We start from the raw sequence: 22,028 nt of genomic DNA, 5'->3' as shown, positions 1-22,028 counted from the left end.
ATAAGTAACTGAGTTCTGCTGGTTTTATTTCGGATCGTATATTGTTGTTTAACCCCCCTTTTACCCTGGACTCCGGCGAGCTTCAGATTCGAGCGAGGGGGCGTTTTGTGTCGCAGTATCGTACATAGTTGTTCAGCGTTTATTCCTCAAAAGAATAAACACTCAAAAATTATCCGTTACTCCTCAGATCACATGTTTGTTGACCTCGGCTTCGCCTCGGCCAACAATTACATGTGATCTGAGACATTTCTTACTTTACTACCCTCGGTATACAATATAAAAAATTGTTCTTGTATTTTATAAAACACGTATTCATAGAAAATTATAATTTTATATTTTTTATCTGTTTACAATTAAATAATTTTAATTCTTATGATTTATAATTTAAAAAATTGAATTTTTTCCGCTTAAATTAATTTTTGCAGTTATTTTTTGAAAATCAAACGCTTAAATATTTTTTTTATTAATTGTTATAATTTTTTTATCATTCTAATATATTATTTTTTTCTATAATAATTTGTAAATTTCATTATTTTACCGATGCCGGTGTTATGTCCAAGGGCGTTTTTAGAGCGGTAGCGTAAACGGTGGAGGTTTGGACTAACAATTTAAAGAATACGCAACGGCGGTTTTAATTCCGTTGTTTTAATTATTTATGTGGGACGTTTTCGAAGTACGAATTTACCACGCCTTCGTTTGAGACTGTTCACGGATTTATTGAGAGTAGATGTACTTACTGTTACGGGAACTTTATTGATGGTCAGATCCGTGATTTTAGGGCAGCTGTTAGTGCCTGTTCCTTGATTGGGCCCTTTGGTTGGTTCTCGCAGCGGATGGAGTAGGGTGGATTTGGGCTGCTTATATTTCGGGCTTCTTACTTTATTAAATGACTTGTTGGAAACTGATTTCACTTTAATTGAGATTTATTTTTATAAACATTAAAACTTACACTTTCACAATTTGAATTTTTTTTAAAGAATTTAATTTAATGAATTTTAGTAATTTAAATGAGCTAACGTCCTCCAGTCCCCCGTAGGGTAAAGTGCGCAAATTTAGCTTTTAGAGATACTTTATTTAAACTTACTGCCCGGATTCTCGCCTAAGTGCAGAGCAAATTAGAATTCTGAGATTCCGGTTCTCTAGATATTTAGAACTAATAGCTAATACGTGGCCTGCTGGTTGAACCGAATCTGAACTCGTCTTAAGTGCAGCGCAAATTAAGATGAGTGACTTTTACAAGGCACGGGTCCGTCAATTAAACGCGGAAGTCGAATTAATTGCTCAAAGACCAATACGTGGCCTGCCAGTTGAACCAAGTCTGAACTCGTCCTAAGTGCAGAGCAAATTAAGATGAGTGACTTTTACAAGGCACGGGTCCGTCAACTAAACGCGGAAGTCGAATTACTTGATCAAAGACGCCCTTGGACATAACACCGGGAATCGAACCCAAGTTTATCATGATAGAACATAAAGTCCCCTCCATTGACGTGTACATTATTTTATAACGTAATTATAACAATTATTTTCAATTTAAAACATAAAAAAAAATTACTTATCACAAATCGACTACTATTTATTCAAAATAAAATTTCCATGAAAATTAAAAAAAAAAAAAAACATGAAACTTGCATAATACTTATGACAATCGCCTCTAAAAACGCCATTTTGTCGGTATCAAGATTCTTGATCTCCCGACAATAAAAAAATTTTTAAACTCACAAAAAATGATGCAAATCGAATAATTTTCTCTCAAAATGATATTTCCTTTCTTTACAATCGGCCCGATATTTAAAACAATTAATAATTGGCGCTTAAAATAACAAATTTTCTAGTAAAGCACGACAGTAAGACGAAAATAAAAATTTTCTATCCATATTGCTTACATTTTCCATTTACAATAGTAAACTATGTTCCATTACAATTTAAAAAGTTTTGGTAATTATTTACAAGTGGGATCTACCATTTAAATTTTCATTTTCTTGAAGGAAATTTTTTTTTGAAAAATACATAAAAAAAATGAAAAATTAAAAAAAAAAGTTAATTATCACAATTTTAACAAATAGAAAAAAAAATTATAAATTTTTAAAAAAATTATAAATTTTTAAAAAAATTGTGATATTAAACTTTTTTTTTCAATTTTTGGTTTATGTACTGTTAAAAAAAATATATCAAAAAAAGATAAAGTAGAAACTTAATCCAAACATATGAGAGCCAAAATTTTTTTCAAGTTTTGAAAGCAAAAAAAATCTTAATTTTTTTCTTTCACGACATTTTATCATAATTGCATCGTAAAAACAAGTAGAATAAAAAAAAATAAAAAAATGTTAATTTCTCACCTAGATAGGGGAGGGTGGGGCAAGACGGTCCACCTCAAAAATTGACCAAAAATTTATTTTTCTAATATTTTTTCATCATATTTTGGAAGTGGGCCATCTTGCCCCAAAAAAAAAAATTTCGAAAAAAAAAAATTTCAAAAAAAAAAATTTCGAAAAATTCCGGTGAATTGAGTCCGGTGACGTTGGACGACTGTAAATTCACTTGATAGTAAAAAGCCACAAAAAATAAAAACTGGCTTAGGTGGGCCGTCTTGCCCCACCCTCGCCTATGGCCAAAAATAGCTTAGACCCTACTTGTAAATAATTACAAAAAATTTTCCCGCCTTCGCCATTTAATTCCAACCATCCGGCCATCTTGTGAACATCGAACTTTAACAACCTCTCGACTTAACTAATAACTTTATCCTTCTGCGGATTGCAAATGACACAGTTTTCAATCTGTTCAAAATCCGGCAAGCAATCTTCATGAAACAAATGTTTGCAGTAAAAAACGACTAGATTCCTAGGATCCCTAACAATAACCTTTCTGTGGCAAGCTCCGCACATCTGATCATCATCAACAAACAGTCCCTTCTGATGGGCTTTAACCAGCCGCTCATGCAAATTGAAGTAATCATTAGAGAGAATCTTCTTGCAGCCTTCCTGTACCGACACCTGAAGATTATAATCGCACATCATCTTAACCAGAGCTTTCTTGAGCCCCGGGATCTCCATTCCAGGAGCAATCCGCTGGACCATCAATCTCGGATCAACATAAGTCCCGATCTTCTGCAGCAAGAATGTGATATTCTCCGGATTGCTCAACGAATAGTTGATAAGATCATTCCACAACTCTTCATCATCATGCTCCTGGCAAAAAGCAATCGCGGACTCCATGTCATTAAGCTCGCGAGTCATCAAACCCAAGGCTTCCGAGGTGTTTCCAATTCTACCCAACAGATACACCATTTCCGGATAAAACTGTCTCTGACTGCAAATATCCAACGCTGACTGGATCGGATAGTTGTCTGACCTCCTCAACAGAGGCAGTAACTTGTCCCTGGAGTAATCCGCGTACAGCCTGATCAGCAGGCCATGATACTTTCCCTTGGAATCTTTAGTGTCTCTTTTATCCAAAGCGTCCAAGTACAAGTACAGATACCTCGGATTGTTCTGTAACTTGGCAACAACTACATCCGACGGGACTCTATCTTTCTCCAGGAAAAACTGTATCGCGCGATCAGCGTCCAGGTCCATGAGACCTTCGATCATATCGTAGACCGCGTTGTACAATTGGTGCTTCTGGATCAACTGGAAAACGTCTTTATGCCTCAACTTGAGGTACATCGCCAGAGCTTTGTCGTACTTTCCGTCGTGGCTGTACAGAATAGCCAGGGCCTCCAGCAAAACATTTTGCCGGGTATTGTGAACCAGAAGATGCTCCAGCACCCCGTTAACCACTGCGGCGACTGTGTACAGTTTAGCAGGCCATTCTTTGACCAACTGAAGAAACCCATCAGGGTCCATCTTCAGATATTCGTACAAGACCATTTCATAAACCAGGGGATCCAGGGTAACGTCCCCTCTGGGAAGATAAGAAGAGATAGACCTTAACTGGTGGACCCTGGCGAATTTATAGACTTCCTCCTCCCAGAGCTTCTTGTCCCGTCCCAGGACTTTCAAGCACAGTTTGCCTGCCTCGTCGTACTTTCCGCAAGCTAGTAAGTGATCCAGGTAGACCCGGCCTATGTAGATCAGAGTGTGTCTCTTGCAATCGCGGCCGCCGTTAACGGTAACAGCTTCTAGAGCTTGTTCAAACTTCTTGTGGCTGAGCAGCCACTCGATCCGGTCGCCCGCGTCGTAGAGACTCGCGACGACTATGTCTTTAGGGGAGACTATGAAGAACCGGTTCTCGTCTGGGAGGCAATCTAGGTGGTAGTCGTTGCAGTTGTAGGCCTCGTAGCCTCTCAACCCCAGAAAATTCGCGGATACGTCCACAAAGTCCTGGTACTTGGGTTCTACCACGTGGAGGGTCGGTCTCTGGCTGGTTCCCTTGTCGCTCAGTTCTTTCAGGCACCCAAGAAGAACCAGCTGGTTTTCCAGGGGCGCGATTCCAGAGATGTAGAAATCGACCTGGAAGGTAGAGACCGGGTCTACTGCGAACTCGGGCAGGTTTCTATTTACCATTTCCTGGTGGGAGCGCTTGCGGATCTGGCAGATTCGGACAGTGTCTACCCAACCTATCAGCAAGGTTCGGTCCCCGTTCCAGCGGAGGTTACACCGGTAGTTTTCCGGCGGCGCTTCCGGGGTTCGGGGCCATTTCATTAAGCCTAGGGAACAACGGGCGTTGAGGTCGTACAACCGGACTCCGGTGTCCGAGGCCCAGGCAACGAATTGTCCCGCCCAAGCTACTGATCTCACTCCGCCTTCGGCTTCGCTTAGCACGGTCAGCTTCAACCGGGATAGGAAGGTCTTCTCGTACAGCATCAGCTTGTCGTCTCCGGTTATAAAGCGCTTCGAGGTTCCCGATTTCAAAAACGCCGGGTCTAGGGCGATGCTCTTTATCTGACGCTCTAGGTTTATTATGTTGTTGTTCTCCCGCGTGTACAAGCCGTAGATAAAGATCTTACCTTTGTCGCAGCACGAGGCTATGTAGTCCCCGTTTTGGTCTATCGAGATCTGGTTTACTGTTAAAGAGTGCGCTTGCAGTGTTTTTGACTGGATGTTGTTCCCTTGGTGGTCCAGCAGGTGGATTTTACCCATGTGCGAACCCAGGCACAGAAACTATAATCCAAGGACAAAATGGGTCAAGAAAATTTAGGAAATTTCTGTGTCATGTTAAATTAATGATTTTCTTCGAAAAAAAATAATCAAGAAATTGTCAGTGCGACAAATTTACATACCTTAGGATGGACTGCAATACAAGAAGCTGCGTCATTTTGCAAAATATTCTTGATATCATTCTGCATTCTTACATACTTCAGCCGCGGTTCGACTTCGTCCAGATCGGCATCTTGGTCATCCTGACTCTGGTCATCCTGAAATTAAAATTAATTTAGCAGATATTTTTAAATAAATTTAGCTTATATTTAATGAGTGTTAATTTAGCAGACATCTGATAGTTTTTTAATAATTTATAAAAAATTTGTTTGTTAAAGAAAAAATTGTATAAAAAATGCATGTGGAAATTTTCCCAAATTTTTTAGATTTTTTGGCTCGTAGAATACGTATTTAATAATTGTTCTTGCGTCTGCGGCTGAGCTTAAAATTTATAAACAAATTAATTGTTTTAAATGATTTTTTTTATTTAATATTTAATGAAAATTTATTTAGCTGTCATTTCACAATTATTTTAATTTTTGTGAGGAAATGAATTAATTTACACCAGTATTTATGTTTAATATTCTAGATAAATCTTTATTTGTCTTCTAAGTAGCTAATAATTAATAATCTGTGATTAATAATATTATAATGATATAACGTATTCTGTAACAGAGATAATTAATATATAAAGGCACGTGGTAGCGTGTAGCACGACCAAGTGAACGAAAAAAACGCACACACACACAAAATATGGAATGTAGGGGAGAGGAGTCGTATGCGCCGTCAAGCGGCGCGTAGGTCGCCGCCAACTCACTAGTTATAATAATACACTAGTCACAAAAATTAAGGGATATAAAAAAAATTCCAAATTTTTTGGTGATTTTCAGCGAGCTGTAACTCCGAGGAAAATGATCACACAGAAAAAAAAAAAAAAAAAGCAAATTGTAGCTCCAAGTGTCTAGTTTTTAGATATAATCATGAAAATTTTTGTCATCGTCAGGTCTGGAGAAATCCTAAGAAAACTACTGAAAAAAATTTTTCGAAATTTTTTTCGTCTTAAAAAGGTCTACGGGCTTCAAAAAAATTTTTCGATTGTTTCGTTTAAAATCTCTTTTAGTAAATTTAATACCCTTTAATTTGACGTAATCAAAAAGCCTGTACGATAATTTGCCGCGGAGTTATCGTCAATCAAAGCAAAAAGTTTTTTTGACTTTGGAAATCAATAACTCTGGAAATAATGACCGTATAGGAAATCGAAGGAGGGTTTTAAAAACTACACAATATTCTCTATAAGAGAACGTAAACCGCTTTTGAAGAAAAAAATTTTTTTGAATTGAAAACTCGGACTGAAAAAAGACAAAAATTCGCATAATTAAGGATATTTGGATAACTTGGTATAACTTTGGATAAAATGGATGAACGAAGGATATCGTTGGTAATTTTTAACTTCAAAGTGTCCCCTAAAATCCCTAAGAAATTCAAAGCGCTGCGATTTTTTGTTCATAGTGCCCAGAAGCTTCAAATTCGGTGTTTTCGCAAAAATCACCATTATGAGCAATTTTGTGATTTTTATTCATTTTTCCATTGAAAAAAATTTTTTCAAAATTCTTTATTTTTCGATCAAAGAGATTGATTTTTCAAGAAATTTGAAAAAAAAAAAAAAATTTTCAATTTTTTCGAAAATTTTTTCGAAATTTTTTTATCAAAAATTTTTTTTTTTTAATTTTTTTTTATCGTCTTCAGAATGCTTCACTATTGTCAAAAAAATTAACTCAATTTTTTCTGTCCGCTACAACTGCCTTAGTTTTAAATCTCATTTTAAAAATTCAATAAAAACAAATTGATATACCCCCGCGGAGTTCGGCTTTTCCTCACACAAAACTTGAATTTTACGTTTTCTTTTTAGCCTAAATTCCTTACGTGAATTTTATGTAAGCTTTTCTTTGATAAGCACCTTTTGATATGCCTCGTCGACATTTAGCTGCCACAGATGTGGATCGCATTGTTACCCTCCTTCAAGAGGGCTACAGTCAGGTGGAAGTAGCAGCTTCTATGGGAGTGAGCCAGTCCGTTATCAGTCGGGCCTATGCCCGATTTAACGCGACTCAAAGTTACGATCGTCGTCCGGGTCAAGGTAGACTACGAATCACTACCGAGCGTGATGATCGAGCTATCATTCGAGATGCTCGTCGAAACCCTACTGCGCATGCCCACACGATCGCTCATCAATTTCGCAATCGTCGACAACGTCCTCCCCAACAACACATATCGGCATCGACGGTTCGAAATCGCTTTCGAGAGCAAGGACTACGCGCTAGACGCGCAAATCGCGTGCCTATGCTCACTCCACGACATCGCCGAGCCCGATTGGCCTATGCTCATGATCATCACCATTGGGGTCGTAGACAGTGGACCAGTGTATTACGGACTGACGAATCTCGATTTTGTCTTCATGGCAGCGATAGACGATCTCTCGTTTGGCGCCGTCGTGGAGAACGAGATCGGGATGGTTTTACGAGACCAGTTACAGCTTTCAATGGTGGATCAGTCATGGTGTGGGCAGGCGTGTCCTTCAATACCAGAACCCCGTTGGTCATCGTTCGTGGGACGTTGACTGCCGATAGGTACGTCGACGAAATTCTGGAGCCACACGTCCTGCCTATGCGCACACGCATGGGGGCAAGACGGTTCATTTTGATGCAGGATAATGCTCGTCCTCACACTGCAGTTCGTACGCGAACTTTTCTCCGCGCCAACAACGTAACAACGCTTAATCATCCAGCGATGAGTCCTGATTTGAACCCAATTGAGCATGTTTGGGACATGCTTGGGCGTCGATTGCGGCAGACTATCCGCAACTGCACAATCTTCATCAGTTGACTCAAGCGTTGTTACGTTGTTGGCAAGGAATTTCGCAACGTGATATTCGACGATGCATCAACATGCAAGAGCGTTTACGAGCTGTGATTCGGAACAGAGGTGGCAATACACGGTACTGAGCAGTTACTGCCGTGCGTACAGAGGTCATTCGGCAGCTGCAAACAGACAAACATGCAGACAAAGACACACACACACACACACACACACGTGTGTGTGTGTGTGTGTGTGTGAGAAGCGTAAATCCGACCGAGCAACCTCCACGTGGTACGCTTTGAGTAACGCTAATGCCGGCGGTAAAACAACAGTCGAAAAAATTGAGAAAATTTCGAAAAAATTTTCGAAAAAAATTGAAATTTTTTTTTCAAATTTCTTGAAAAATCAATCTCTTTGATCGAAAAATAAAGAATTTTGAAAAAAATTTTTTTCAATGGAAAAATGAATAAAAATCACAAAATTGCTCATAATGGTGATTTTTGCGAAAACACAGAATTTGAAGCTTCTGGGCACTATGAACAAAAAATCGCAGCGCTTTGAATTTCTTAGGGATTTTAGGGGACACTTTGAAGTTAAAAATTACCAACGATATCCTTCGTTCATCCATTTTATCCAAAGTTATACCAAGTTATCCAAATATCCTTAATTATGCGAATTTTTGTCTTTTTTCAGTCCGAGTTTTCAATTCAAAAAAATTTTTTCTTCAAAAGCGGTTTACGTTTTCTTATAGAGAATATTGTGTAGTTTTCAAAACCCTCCTTCGATTTCCTATACGGTCATTATTTCCAGAGTTATTGATTTCCAAAGTCAAAAAAACTTTTTGCTTTGATTGACGATAACTCCGCGGCAAATTATCGTACAGGCTTTTTGATTACGTCAAATTAAAGGGTATTAAATTTACTAAAAGAGCTTTTAAACGAAACAATCGAAAAAATTTTTTTGAAGCCCGTAGACCTTTTTAAGACGAAAAAAATTTCGAAAAATTTTTTTCAGTAGTTTTCTTAGGATTTCTCCAGACCTGACGATGACAAAAAATTTTCATGGTCATATCTAAAAACTAGACACTTGGAGCTACAATTTGCTTTTTTTTTTTTTTCTGTGCGATCATTTTCCTCGGAGTTACAGCTCGCTGAAAATCACCAAAAAATTTGGAATTTTTTTTATATCCCTTAATTTTTGTGACTAGTGTAATAGTATAGATATATAATAATAATAAGCTTAAGCGGGCTTGGGTAAATCTTGACTTCTTAACAATTTTCTTTTACAAATAAATTATAGCAAAAAAAAAAATTATTAAAAAAATGGACTTGTAGAAATTTTAATAAATTAAAAATGAAATTTTTTTTAAATAATTTTTTGTCTGCTGAATTCACCCTCATATATATTCAATATTTTTAAAAATTCTAGAGCAAATTATGATGACATTAAAGTTAGCTGTCACTTGACAATTTTTTTATTTTTTTTAACAAATAAATTTCTTCCAAAAAATTATTTTTAAAAAATTGCATTTGTAGTTTTTTAAAATTTCTAAATGTCAATTTTTTTTTATTAATTTTTTCTTGCCATAATTTATTTGTTATAAAAATTCTTAAAATTATCAACTATCTGCTAAATTAATTTTCATCAAATTATGGCAAAGGAAAATTGACATGTCAAAATTAAAAAATTTTAATTAAAATTAAAAAAAAAAAATACTAATAAAAAAATTGACATGTAGAAATTTAAAAAAATAAAAAATGCAATTTTCTAGATTTGGTTAATTAAACATGACATTAAATTTAGCTGTCACTTTACAATTGTTTTAATTTTTTTTAACAAATAAATTATAGCAAAAAAAATTATTAAAAAAATGGACTTGTAGAAATTTTAATAAATTAAAAATGAAATTTTTTAAAAATAATTTTTTAGAACAAATTTTTTTATTAAAGAAAATAAAAAATTATCAAGTGACAGCTAACTTTAATGTCATTAATTAAAAGTAAAAAAAAAAGAAAAAAAGAATTTCTATAAAACTATAGAGCAAGCTCAAGAGTTTTATAACAAATAAATTATTGCAAAAAAAAATTGACATGTAGAAATTAAGAAAATAAAAAATGCAATTTTTTAAAATCAATTTTCTAGACTTGGTTAATTAAAAAAAAAAAAAAAAAAATTAAAAAATATTCAAGTGACTGCTAACCTTAATGTCATCATCCTGAAACGATTAACGCCTTTAACCTCTACTAGATGTAAATAAATAAACCAACTCTAAAAATAAAATCGAATAAAACTCACCTTGTTTGACGAATTCATGGCTCTATATATTTTCCAGACATTTATTTTCTACCAGACATTTGTCACAACAAGTTTAGTCATTACAATATTTTTTTCCGAGAATTTTTTGGTTAGAAATTCTTTGTCATTTCAAAGTGACGTCACTCCCACCTCCAACTAAACAATAACTCATTTTTTAAACTACAAAATTTTATTTACTAAAAAAAAAGTTTTCTCAATTTAATTTTCCATAAATTATTAATTAAGTTATAAAACAAAATGGCACTGATACAGCTCAACTCAAAACTTCTTTACTCAAACCATGAGTTACGACCTTATTCAGTCACATCTGCATTATGTCCCCTATAGCCGATACACGGCATCCCTATGAGAGAAGCTGTTGAGTATTTACCTAAATTCGCCTACCACCACGCCATCTCATGGTCTTTTTATGTCAACTTACCTCCCCGCGGGGCCGCGGGGGCTTGATTTATCACGTGATCACCTGTAAGCGCGGCAACTGTCGCGTCTCTCCTCATAGCGTTGAGTTTTCGCCATCTTGACACACGCCATTTTTTTCCGGTGCCTATAAGGCCTTTTCATCGTCAAACGAGCGCAAGCGTCAGCGCCATATTGAAATGGCGGTAGTTCAAAAGATTCGTACTGTTTTGATCAACAATGGATGGAAAAGGAGTAGTATTCTCACAAACAAATAAATTATTAGAAAAATCAATCGATGGTGCTTCACTTATTTATGATTCAGTTGAAGCTCATAATTGTGAGCAATTGAGAAGGTGGCTAAAATGTCATGGACGTCCACAAACTGGGAAAAAAAGTGACCTGATTGAGAGGTTAGACATCGATATTTTTTAACTATCTAAAAACGTGCAGAAAAAATTAAAATTTACATTTTTATTATAATTAATAATGTCAATAAATTTTTAGTAATTGAAAAAGTCATAATAAGTTATAACGTAAGTGTTATTCATGGCAATGAGAAATAAAATAAGTCTAAAATATTTGGAGGCTATGGTTGACATAATTAATTAAACAAATGTAATTTGTTGAGTACGTATCAATATAAATAGAATGTTTAATATGAGATAATATATGAGAAATTTATTAAATTTACAGAGTTAAAAATGCGATTAGAAATAAGGTACCAGTGGACCAAACAGTTGACAAAGGAAAATGGCTGAATATCTTAAACACAAGTACTGAAGATTCTAGTGTTTTGATAAGTCAACGCAAAAGAAATTATCCTAACAATTGGCAACCATTTCCCTCTGAAAAAGTGCCTACAAACTTTAATTATGGATCTATGTTTCATTATCTAGTGACATCCTGTAAAGATGACGACAACAGTGACAGTGATATTGAAAATCGCAATAGTAATGATCAAAGCTCAAAAGTTGATTACAGTACATCTAAACCATTGAAACGGGGTAAACAGTACGTGAATAGTGGTCATGTGTTCGATATTCTGGAAGGTGTAACAGCTGATGGAATGTTCTGCATGAAATCCAAAATTCAAGCTTCATATAAAGCTATAGAAGTCCATCAAGTTTTAATAATGATCAACCCATCAACTACTCGAGTACTTAATGGTACTAGTGATTGCAAAGCATCAAGTATGGGCCGCTGCTCACATGTAGCTGCTCTACTGTATGTCTTGTTAAATTATTTAGAAGAATTTGATGAGAATAATGTGCCTTGTACAAGCAAGCTATGTACCTGGAATCAAGGTCGAAAGCGTAAGGAACCTCACAAGGCAGATGAGCAGCAGTATACAAATAAAAATGACATCAGTAAACGCAAGTCATATGATCCTGGACAGAGTTTAACAAGAAATGTAGACAAATCCAAAATTAATAAGCTACTATTTGATTTACAATCAATAAATGCAACTCGAAAAGCTCCTTCTATGTGGCAATTGTTACTACAACCTCAGTATAAGGATTATTTATTAGAAAAGCCAAGAAAAAGCCATTTAAAGACATTAGTTTATCGTTTAACGACTAATGTATGCAATAATAAGACTGGCCCTGTTGATATAACTTCTGGGGTTCAAAATAATGATAAATGGTGGCAATACCGTAAAATATTAATAACAGCTTCTAAAATAAAACAATATAAGACGGAAAAAAGTAATGACCAAATTTTTGCACTAGTCAATTCTCATTTGTGGGTTCAGTCAGAGGTGATAACGGAAGCAATGCAATATGGCCGAGCAACTGAAGACATCGCACGTGAAAAATACGAACAGTTTACTTCAAAAACTTTTTCATATGAAGTTCAGAGTAGCGGCTTGTGGGTGAATTCCCAGTATCCTGGCTTAGGAGCATCACCAGATGGTTTAATTTTGGATCCTTTGAAGAATACAACTGGAATATTGGAAATAAAGTGCCCAAAAATTTTAGAAAATTTTAACCCTACTGATTTACATCTTCTCACACCACAGCAGCGTACTTCATTTTGTTGTTTCCCTGTAAGCCTAACATCAATGAAGTTAAAACGGAGCCACGCATATTACTATCAAGTACAAACTCAAATGGCAATAACTGGAAGATTGTGGTGTGATTTCATGATTTGGACTTTAAAAGGCTTCCATGTAGAAAAGATTAATTATGATAAGAATTTTATTGAACCGATACTTAAGCACATTAGTGCATTCCATCAAAATATTTTGGCTCGGAGTATTTTGAAATGAGAATCCCACAGCGTTTGATACCATTCGACTTGTCGAAGTAAAATATATTATAATGAAGAATTTTCGAAGCTACTGTTTACTGAAAGATTTTAATATTTTTATACTTCAAAATACATTATGAAGAGTATTTAGAAGGAAATACCAAATATATTTATTTTACAATTAAAAAAAAATACAAAATGTAATATATATATATATATACGTATGTGATACAAAAAATATTCAATCTCTTGGTATTAATGAATAATATTCATAAAAAAATATACAAATTAATTTTGATAATAAACTAAAAAAAGTTACAAAATTTTTAGCATTTCTATATATTTACCTTTTTTTAACTTTCAAATTTTTTTATTGTTTCTTACACCGGTCTCCATTTGATTCGTCGTAAACTATTGGTGTTTGAAAATTGACTAAGCATGAACAGACAAATATGATTTGCGACATGATAGTGCGCATATTTATAGGTAAAACTGTTGAAAGGAGCCTAAATTTTTTTATGCGCCCAATAACATGTTGAACATATATTCGTTGTTTCGCTATCTTCTTCGTCAAAATCTCTTCTTGAGCAGTTAAACGGTTTCTTCCGTTTAGAAACGGAGGAATATTCAAATGTGCTCGTTTAGCTTCGACTATATCGTGAACTGTAAAACCTCGATCTGCTAGTACTACATCTCCAGGTTGCAATAAGTCAGCAATTTTAGATCGTTTAAATATTTCTGGGTCGGATATTGAACCTTCAAATACATCAGATACAAAACTAATACAACCATTTGGAGTACATCCTATCAAAACTTTATAAGTAGTATGAGCTTTATAACTAGAATATAAATTACCTTGATGTTCAAAATTTGACGGTGATTGGCAAAAAAATTCAGCACAATCTACAATTACTCTTATATTTTTTACAGACCGAAATATTTTTGGTAATGTTTCAACTATTGTTTTCCTGGATGGAAACATAAATGGCTTTAATTGAGCAGTAAATTCATTATTCATAAAATAAATCCAAGTTGTACAAATTTTTGAAACAAATCCCGTAGAAATATCGAACTTGTAAGCTAAATCTTCTACCAAATATCCCATTCGTAATCTTAATAATACTAAAATTTATAAAATAATATTTATTAGCTTTAAATGATTTGTAACGTGTGTCACTTTTACATACTCCATAACAGCACCGTTTCGTTGTTCCCTTTCGTACAGATGACATTATTATAATGTATTGTAAAAATTTTTTTTACAATTCTCTTACTTATACCTTTTCTTTTTGCACTTATTTTTTTATCTCATCGACTTAAATTATTTTTGGTTTATTTTAATTTTTGATACGCGAGTAGAATTGTATGGCTATTATTATTATTATTATTATTGTTATTTAATAATAAATTATTATTATTAATAACAGCGTAAAAAATTGATATTAATTTTTTTAAGAAAAAAAAATTTTGTATTTTAATTTTTATTGATAAAAAAAAATTTATTTTTTATATTAAAAAAAAAAATTAAACCTACATGTTTTTAACAAAAAAGCATTATTTATTTATTTTAATAAAAATTAAAACATTATTTTTCCCGCTGCATGTTTCGGCTGAAATCGGATTCTTAGAATTTCACACGAACAGAGAGCTACTGTTGTGTGAGTTATTCCTCTGTTTCGCGTGGCAGGAGGTTTATTCCCCTCGATTCGTTCGACTTTCTCGGATTCCTTCGGCTCCGCTCGGTTTTCCGACTCACAGACACGCATCGCTTGCTTGTTCCGAGGCGCGCGCGACGCCAAAGAGGGGGTAAAAAAATCGCACGATCTGGCCACACTGGATTGATCCTTGTATTACTGAAAAATATTATATATATTATATTGTAAATATTATATTGTAATTTTAATTATTATTATATTGTTAATATTAGTATAGTAATATTATATTGAAATTGTAACAATATTTTTCCCCGTTATATAAAAATTTAAACCGGAGGCAGAGATACCGGCGGGTTAGAATAAAGTACGGCCGCCCTGAAATTAAATAAATAGGCCCGATGACACACAGGCTGGGTTAGAAATCCCGTCGGACGCTAGATAATTTTATCAAAATTGAAAATGATTTTCAACAAATTAAAAATTATTATCGTTGAACATTAGAATAAAATATGAATGTGAACTTAGCGGACAAAAGACAATTTAAAACTTTGACAATCGATATCTCGGCGAAGTAGTCGAATTTACAAAACAAAAAGACGTGTGGCACTCGGGGACTGCCGCGGTAAAACTATTGCATAGATGATGCACGGCCTTCAAGCCACACCTCCGTGCCCGTCGGAGTGAAGAGCGTGAGGTTTTTCGTTACGGAATTTCTGGATTCGGTCCCCGCGCTCAAGGCCCGCGATAGAAGCTATGCAATAGCTTAATAAAAAAATGAAGGTATTCAACGTTCGGATATTTACACTTGAATTAATTTGTATTTTAAAAATAAATTTTTGAATAATTAAAATGTTTTTAATTTCGGTAACGAAATCTTACCGAGTACTTTGAGTGGCCCTGAAGGATGATGCCGCTTGAAGAGCCAACGCTCGGTTGAATCGTAACCTCTGCGTTCTAGATGAGTTGTTAATTCCACGAGGGGCGTGGTTATCACGGAAAGAGGCTGCCTCCTCTGAAGGTGGTATGTTTACTCCTGCATTAAGATGATGATGATGAGTACCCATTGTGACTCTTTCGCCCGTAGCCAAACACCACAATTTAACGTTGCACGGTTGATTATTGAAATTGTAGGCACACAAGTATCGTTGTCCACTTTCGCTCTGGTTCCTCACATCTCTTATGAAGAGATAATTGTTGTGTCTGATATGATAACTCATATGGTGATCTAAAGAGAAAAAAAAGACATTCGTTAAGACCAAATAATTTTATTTACTTTATTGATAGAAAATTTTTTTTTCTTAATTTACTTTCTCAAAGTAATAGAATTAGTTTTTAATCCTTTGTTGGTCGCATCTTTTTTAGTTTCTAGCTCGCACGATAGCGAGTCTCTATAGGTTGAGTAGTTGTAAGCGGCGATTCGCTCATAGCGCGATCAACGAAGGGTTAATTTTTAATCTCAATGCTATTTTTGTTTTTATAATCATTATTATTATTATTATAAAATTTTTTCGATATTTACTCATTTCAATGTAAAAAACAAAAAAAAAACAAAAAAAAATATTTAAAATATTCTTGTAAAATTGAAAAAGTAAATTTTCAAAGCGTTATCATCAATATATAATAATACAAATAGAGAAGATACAATCAATCTACAGTAAGTCAAAAAGCATTCATTGAAATCACTGAGTCGCAGCAGTGGACATCAAAACAAGCACCCGTCTATCCTATTATATATAATAAAATTAAGATGAAAAATATGTGTTGCAAACTATTCGTAACGTGATTGATTAAATATATCATAAGCATGAAAATATATCCCAAGTCTATAGTCAAGCGCGCTTGTGCGCGCAAATCAAATTCTAGTTCTTAGAAAAAGAGCTCCAGTAGAAACTAGCAATACTTGTGTAGCGAGAAACAAAAGACTATTAGGAATACAGTCGATACTCTGTATTTGACGATTTTACATAGCTCGTACTTCAGATCAAAATGTTATGCATTCTTCAAAATGTTATAGAATTTCTTAGCTTCTAAATTTATAATACAATAAAAATTTTTTTTTTATAAAAAAAAAATAGTTTAATGTTCTACGCTAGAATTATGTAATTTATAAATTAAGTACTATTAGTAATTAATTTTTAAAAATATTTTGCTTGTCGATAGACAATTAATTCACCTATCGACAAGCGAAATTATTTCTCATAACAGGAATATGACAATAAAGTTAGCAGCCTTTTGAAAATTTTTTAACTTTATAGAAGAAATGAATTGTTTCAGAAAAATTATTTTATAAAATTGCATTTATATTTATTTTTAATTGTTTTATGTCAATTTTTTTCTTATTTGTTTGCCATAATTTATTTATTAAAAAATTCCAAAAATTATCAAATATCTGCTAAATTAATTATCATATGAAGAATTAAAATTAATACATAAATTATGTTACCTGAACGTAAAAAATACCGGATTTTTCAAAAAATAACCTCCACTGCAAAATCACAAAAATCTAAACGACACAGTTAAACGAACAAGACGAGCGTTCGCCAGGTAGTGAGCTCGAGAATACTCGAAAGTCCCGACGACCCAACCTCAATAACAAGTGAACGCTCTCTCTATTTACATGACCAAGTTATTTTTATTTTCGCAGCAGAGATTTTTTGTATTGGTGCACTATTTTTTTTTGTTCAAAATCATTTATTTAATAACTAAAGGTAACGTTTATTTTTCCTTTTAAGTTAAGTTTATTTTCAGGTGTAATTTTCAAGTCTGATCTTTTATTTTCAATATTTTCAATATAAATTTTTAGAAAAAATAATTTAACTTGAATTATTCATAAACGATTGTTACACTAGTACTTATAATAATTCTGTTTAATAATTTAGAGTAGTCATTTAAATTTTCAATGGAAACTCCTGGACAACGTGTACATTCTCGGCGTCTCCATTATGGCCGATTTACTTACCATTTGGACTCAAGATATGCGACGAAGGCGAGAAAACGCTACTTATGTGCATCTAGAATAACAGCCACTCATTGTCCAGTTAAGCTGTGGAAAAATGCTGATGGTGCAATTGAGGTGATTGGCGAGCATAACCATCCAGAATCTGATATAGAAAATCGAGAACCAATAATCCGAATGCTGCAAAATCAAGCAGTCGCTGATGATCTTTTGCCACAAGAAGTAATTAATACCATTTTAAGAAAGTAAGTATTTTGCATTTTAATAAAAATTTATTAAAAAAGGTTATACGTAAATTTAAAATAAAAAAAAAAAGGATGTTGCTAGTCATACGATTGTCGTATGAATAAAAAATAATTATATGAAAGACAATTTTTTTATCAATGAAAATAGAATCAATTTTATATTAAAGCCACAGTAATATAGATAGATAGATAGATATTTATTATTATGCCAAGGCTACAATGGCCGAATGGCAAATATAAAATTACATATTAATAATATACAGTACAAATAACGAAAAAATTATTTACTTAACTACTTATTTAATATTAATTAATTTATTTTCAATTTATAATGCGTAAATTTAGATTTTGATTTAACTGAGAAGATAACTAAGAATAAAGTATATTAGCTCACTTACAAAAGTCAAATAACAATTTGTTGTTGTGTCCTACTTTGTTGTTAACAATTAATATTTTTGAATCATTTTATACAATTTTCAAATAATATCAAATCTTAAATGACTAACAACTATCATATATCTTACAATGACTTACTTGATATTGGCATATAATAACTTAAATATCTAAATTAAACAAGTAATCAAATAATCTATTCTTAAATGCTTCAAGACTAGTTGCATTTACTATTTCACTTGGTAATTCTTCCCAGAGACGATTATAGCACTAACAACAAAAGATGTTTCATAGTAAATTGTACTGGAATTTGGCATTTTAAAGTTAATGTTGTTTTTCTTTACTGCTAATCTTTCTATATAGTAAAACAACATAAATTTATAAACTATTATTTTAGTTATTATTTAATGAGCGAATTTATTTTAAAAATTGTCAGACAAATAAATAATGGTTATTCATATACGACAATCGTATAAATAAAGGAAAAGTCTAGTCATCCGACAATCGGACGATTATTTTTATTTTTATTAATACGATAATCGGATGAATAACTATTATTTATTTGTCTGACAACTTTTAAAATATTCCCTTTCTTTTCCTTATATTTTCTTTTCCTCCTCCTATTTTTGCCATATTACATCGTTAATAATTTAATAATTTTTTTTTAATAATTTATAAATTAAATCTTTTATATTTTCCAACTTCTTTTTATCGCTGTTATAATTATCCGCTTCAAAAGTTTTGTTATGTAATTGAAGATCAAGAGACTTTCTTTAAGTTGATTTTTTTGTCAGTACATCACTCAAAGTTTTTATTACTTTTTAAATAGCATTCCGAATGCTGCTAATTATTCTAACCAAGCGTCAAGGCAAGTGATTCATCGACAACGTCGCCGTTATCGTCCTCCACTTCCGGAGAATTTTGCCGATTTAGGACAAATGCTGCTAGGATATAGAAGGATAATGAATATTAATCGTCATCAAGTTATTGCAGAAGATGGATCAATCGCATATATTTTTGGTAGTGATGAAATGTTGCAAAGACTTGCTATTGTTAGCGAATGGCATGTTGATGGCACTTTTCAGGTAAATACTTATAATAAAAATATTTAAAATATATTCCACATAATTAATAGAGTATATTTAATATTTTATATATTTTTTAATTTAGTGTGTACCACAACGTCCTCGAGCACTGCAACTTTTTATGATTCACATGCGTAGGATGGACATAGTAAATATATTAATTTTTTTTTGCATAACTGCGAAAGTTAACGATAAAGATTTTTAAAATAATAATATATTTATATCACTAAAAAAATTGTCGTTGCTTAAATAGAGTTCTTTATTTTAATTATTAATCTAGAGAAAATAATTTCAGGGAATCCCAGTTTTATATATTTTGTGCAGTCATAGAACCATTCCGATGTACAATGGTATATTTAATTGGATTTTGAACCAAGTTCCAGAAATTCGTCAAAATTTACAGACAATTGTCTCAGATTTTGAAGTTGCCATTTTAAGGTCTGTCGAAATTTGTATGCCATGGGTGAACAGAAGGGGATGCTGGTTTCATTTTGTGAGAGTATGTAATTTATTAGTTAAAAAAAAAAATTAATTTTAATCATTATTCTATTAATTCAAAAATATTTATATTTTCCTAGGCTGTTACAAGAAAGTGGAACGCATTGAGACTACCAGCTCATGATGCACCTGAGCATCGCATTCTTAACCTAACTTGGACACTGCAATTGGTCCCAGCTAACCGATTTACAGAGGCTTTAGATGTTATTATCGATCAACTCTTACCATTGGAGAATATGGATGATAATTATTATTTATTCCGCCGATATTTACAACGATATTGGTTGCCACTAGCAAATATCGTTTCAGTATACAATTCACCTTGGAGGACTAATAATATATCTGAAGTCTTTAATCGCCACTTATTATCAAACCTTGGACCACATCCAAATTTGTTTCGATTTCTACGTCAGTATAAGATAATTATTTAAAAAATAACTATAAGTATTTTTTTAATGTTTTGTTTACTATTATCAAAATTTCTCTTATATTTTTAGATCGTTTAATAGAGCTCATTAATGAAGATAAAAATCTATTTAATGCTTTGGAAAATGGAGTAGATCTGGGAAGAAATAGGCGACATCGACAATACAATACAGACCGTTACATCACAGGAATTCAAGAAGCTTTAGAGACTGGAAGGTAGAATTTTTTTATTTACTAATAAAAATAAAATTATTGTTTTCAGGATTTACATTAAAAAATCCTGTCACACAAAAATATCTGTTTACTCGGTACAAAATTTCATAACACATAAATTTAAACATTTTCATTATTTTTAAACGTTAAATTATTATTGATGAGAATTTCGGAAATATCGGTTTGTTATTACTAAAATTACTGAGATTATTGTACAGAACTCGAATTTCTTGTTCAGTAGAAAAGAAAACTCTCTTTCTCTCTGTAATAATATATATATATATATATATATATATATATATATATATATATATATATATATATATATATATATATATATATATATATATATATAGATATTATAGATATTCTATGATGGAATTTCTTGAAATGGCGACGATTCGACGCGTTGAAGTCCGATTTCAATTGAACCCTGATTAAAAATATTGATTGAAAAGTATTGGGAATCAGTCACCCTATGTGAACTGTATATCTATATATACATGAAAAAGAATTGAAATTATTCAAAAGTATTCTAATTTCATCATTTTCAATCCTTTTCAATCAATATTTTTAACCAGGGAATGCAGCTATAATGAGACAACAATGTAAGCTTCTTGGTCATATTAATATTAATCGACTATTTTACTACCACTACAATTTTAATTTTAATTTAGAATCGTTAATATTATGAAGTTTCTATTGTGTTATTCTTTCAAGTTTCTGTTATATTCTTTTCCGCAGATTTAAATGATAACTTGGCTGTAGAAGAAGAACTTTTGCTTCTACAACACTTACCAGCATTACTACACCCAATGAATCCTGAAAATGAGGATGATAATCAATTTTACGGTAAGCGATTATGAAGTATTTTGTTAAATCTACGAAAAATGACTTTTATGCCATAAAATCTAATCAAATTATATCGTTATTACAGTAAATGAAGTTATTTATGAGGATGAACAAGAAGTCCCTTGGATTCAAGCTGCAGCAAACGGAGTTATTTTCAAAGATCAGCCTGCAAGCGTGAACACTACTCCATGTTGTGTATGCCTTGAAAATGAAGCAAAGGCAGTCTTCGTCCCATGTGGGCACAACTCTTTGTGTTTAATGTGCAAATTTAAAAGTGAAGCCGCTGTCGCTAAAAATGAGTTACCAGAAAGGATACAAGGTTTAATTTGTTATATTTGCCAAGCGCCAAGTACTGGAATAATGCGTCTTTATTAATTAATTAATTATATTATTATTATTATTAATTATACGTAAACAACTATGTTTTTTGAAAATAATAAATCCGAAAAATAATTTTATTTATTTTGGAATTTATTTTATTTAACAAAACAACATTAAAGTTAAAATTAAAATTAAAATTAAAGTAAATAAATTTTAAAAATTAACTCGATTATACTACTTATATTATATTTATTAATATTAATTCTAAAAACTTATGTTAAAAACTTTTGTATCCTACTTGTCTATGTGCAAAAATAAAAATATCGCATACCTTAAAAAGAAATGACACAACCTTTTTAATTAGATTTAACTTTATAATTACAAATATATGCAAGCAACTTTGTAATTTTAAAAAATAATAAATTCGA

At 32.6% G+C, this 22,028-nt stretch overlaps 3 protein-coding genes across 5 annotated transcripts; 1 reads left to right on the top strand and 2 right to left on the bottom strand.

Moving 5' to 3' along the window:
• Nucleotides 1–1,394: 1,394 nt before the first annotated feature.
• Nucleotides 1,395–10,989, bottom strand: Lt (vacuolar protein sorting-associated protein light). The gene is made up of 3 exons (XM_074241779.1): nucleotides 10,287–10,989; nucleotides 5,219–5,353; nucleotides 1,395–5,099 (listed from the first exon to the last, which is right to left on the bottom strand). The coding sequence occupies exons 1-3, from the start codon at nucleotides 10,302–10,304 to the stop codon at nucleotides 2,724–2,726; spliced, it is 2,529 nt and encodes an 842-aa protein (XP_074097880.1). The 5' UTR covers nucleotides 10,305–10,989; the 3' UTR covers nucleotides 1,395–2,723.
• Nucleotides 10,990–14,468: 3,479 nt separating this feature from the next.
• LOC141526654 (uncharacterized) lies at nucleotides 14,469–17,059 on the bottom strand. Its single transcript, XM_074241714.1, has 3 exons — nucleotides 17,055–17,059; nucleotides 15,491–15,836; nucleotides 14,469–14,809 (listed from the first exon to the last, which is right to left on the bottom strand). The coding sequence occupies exons 2-3, from the start codon at nucleotides 15,826–15,828 to the stop codon at nucleotides 14,620–14,622; spliced, it is 528 nt and encodes a 175-aa protein (XP_074097815.1). The 5' UTR covers nucleotides 15,829–15,836; nucleotides 17,055–17,059; the 3' UTR covers nucleotides 14,469–14,619.
• An 11-nt stretch (nucleotides 17,060–17,070) lies between these two features.
• Nucleotides 17,071–21,908, top strand: LOC141526653 (uncharacterized). Of its 3 annotated transcripts, none has more exons than XM_074241712.1 (9): nucleotides 17,071–17,319; nucleotides 17,496–17,812; nucleotides 19,035–19,290; nucleotides 19,376–19,438; nucleotides 19,586–19,789; nucleotides 19,869–20,196; nucleotides 20,286–20,430; nucleotides 21,172–21,279; nucleotides 21,365–21,908. In XM_074241712.1, exons 2-8 carry the CDS (start codon nucleotides 17,511–17,513, stop codon nucleotides 21,179–21,181), a joined length of 1,308 nt encoding a protein of 435 aa, XP_074097813.1. In that variant the 5' UTR covers nucleotides 17,071–17,319; nucleotides 17,496–17,510; the 3' UTR covers nucleotides 21,182–21,279; nucleotides 21,365–21,908. The 3 variants fall into 3 exon arrangements, with proteins under 3 accessions (XP_074097813.1, XP_074097811.1, XP_074097812.1); XM_074241710.1 differs by having other exon boundaries at nucleotides 17,491–17,812; XM_074241711.1 differs by lacking the exon at nucleotides 17,071–17,319 and having other exon boundaries at nucleotides 17,450–17,812.
• The last annotated feature ends 120 nt before the right edge of the window (nucleotides 21,909–22,028 follow it).

This window comes from Cotesia typhae, unplaced genomic scaffold, assembly GCF_013202065.1.
Source record: "Cotesia typhae breed Kobodo isofemale line unplaced genomic scaffold, CoteBio_Ctyphae contig_36, whole genome shotgun sequence".
Lineage (NCBI taxonomy): Eukaryota > Metazoa > Arthropoda > Insecta > Hymenoptera > Braconidae > Cotesia > Cotesia typhae.
The sequence above is the reverse complement of the archived record's forward strand: the minus strand, read 5'-3'. Positions and strand labels throughout refer to the sequence as shown.

Excerpts from the sequence above, each read along its gene's own strand:
- Lt (XM_074241779.1), bottom strand. Across the intron at positions 5,100-5,218 it reads GTATTGCAGTCCATCCTAAG|TTTCTGTGCCTGGGTTCGCA; the intron begins GTATGTAAATTT and ends CTTGGATTATAG.
- LOC141526654 (XM_074241714.1), bottom strand. The coding sequence starts at position 15,828 with ATGAGTTATCATATCAGACACAACAATTATCTCTTCATAAGAGATGTG. Across the intron at positions 14,810-15,490 it reads AGGGCCACTCAAAGTACTCG|TAATACAAGGATCAATCCAG; the intron begins GTAAGATTTCGT and ends AATATTTTTCAG.
- LOC141526653 (XM_074241712.1), top strand. The coding sequence starts at position 17,511 with ATGGAAACTCCTGGACAACGTGTACATTCTCGGCGTCTCCATTATGGC. Across the intron at positions 19,439-19,585 it reads ACATGCGTAGGATGGACATA|GGAATCCCAGTTTTATATAT; the intron begins GTAAATATATTA and ends AAATAATTTCAG. Across the intron at positions 20,197-20,285 it reads AAATTTGTTTCGATTTCTAC|ATCGTTTAATAGAGCTCATT; the intron begins GTCAGTATAAGA and ends TTATATTTTTAG.